General features: G+C 36.3%; 1 protein-coding gene across 1 annotated transcript in view; it reads right to left on the bottom strand.

Moving 5' to 3' along the window:
• Positions 1 to 1,104: 1,104 nt before the first annotated feature.
• TERG_12714 (uncharacterized protein) overlaps positions 1,105 to 1,270 on the bottom strand; it is a gene marked incomplete at both ends in the record, with an annotated part of 1,719 nt that continues 1,553 nt past the window's right edge. Inside the window, one exon of the mRNA XM_003230921.2 lies at positions 1,105 to 1,266. Within this exon, the coding sequence (XP_003230969.2) occupies positions 1,105 to 1,266 (162 nt within the window). The remainder of the gene's footprint in view (positions 1,267 to 1,270) is intronic.

Genomic DNA, 1,270 nt, shown 5'->3' with positions numbered 1-1,270 from the left:
AACCCTAACCCTAACCCTAACCCTAACCCTAACTAACCCTAACCCTAACCCTAAACCCTAACCCTAACCCTAACCCTAACCCTAACCCTAACCCTAACCCTAACCCTAACCCTAACCCTAACCCTAACCCTAACCCTAACCCTAACCCTAACTATTTAAAATATAATAATTTTTACTAATATTTTAATAATTTAAATATTTAAAATAATAGATTAATAATTTAAAAGTCTTCTAAGATAGAATTTAAAGTATTTATATCCCTTTTTTAGTTTAATTTTTCTGATTCTTTCAATCTTGTGAATTAAAGCTTTTTTTTAGTAAGGGTTTAGTCATCCTTCTAATAAGGGCTTAGTTATTCTCTTAATAATGGCTTAGTCATCTTCTTTAAAAGGGCTTAGTCATCTTTTTAATAAGGGCTTAGTTATCTTCTTAATAAGGGCTTAGTCATCCTTCTAATAAGGGCTTAGTTATCCTCACTAAGCTACTAAAAGAAGCTAAAAAACCTTATTAATAATAATTTTGGTGAGGGATTAGTCATCCTCGCCAAGCCACTAGATATGCACTATTCTAGTAATCAATTAGAAGCGAGAATTCCAACCAATCAGCTATTTTACAGCTATTTTTCAAGGACCCACAGATTTGAACATTTCAACCGATTATTTGAACTATTTGAAATACAATAGTCTTCGCTAACGCTCCGACAATAATGAATAATAATAATAATAATAATAATATAATATTAATAGTAAGATTGATTATATTGTTTGTTAGCTAATATGTTCCGACGACGAGTATTGTCATGTTATCAGATATCTCGTGACGTGGCGCACGTGCCGCCACACTTAGCAAGTCAGTTCTATAGTACTCTGGCCAACAATTGCTGCCTAGAGCCTATAATAGGTGGCTGATCAGTTTTTTAACTCATCTGTTTGCCAAGAGAAGGAAGGTCAGCTACCTAGGTAAAAATAACCAGTTACTATACTAGAAATATGCTAAAACTTAAAATAAATAGCTGGCGATAGTCTTCGATCAACATTGCAATAATACCATCATATTAACCAAATCACTTCCCCAGCATCGCGAATTCTGAGATGGACTCTAGCATCAATATTGGCCGAGAGACGTTTTGATGATGTTTGGCGGCTCAGGCCTGATCATCTGCTGCACCCGCGGGTAGACTTGGACCATCTCGTTGTATAGCTCTGGATGCTCGTGGTACATGACCTGCGGGTTCCAGTCAGCTGCGACGAAGATGTGTCGATTCCACTGG

The sequence above is a fragment of the Trichophyton rubrum genome (assembly GCF_000151425.1).
Source record: "Trichophyton rubrum CBS 118892 genomic scaffold supercont2.16, whole genome shotgun sequence".
Taxonomy (NCBI): Eukaryota; Fungi; Ascomycota; class Eurotiomycetes; order Onygenales; family Arthrodermataceae; genus Trichophyton; species Trichophyton rubrum.
This window is presented reverse-complemented; position numbering and strand designations above follow the sequence as displayed.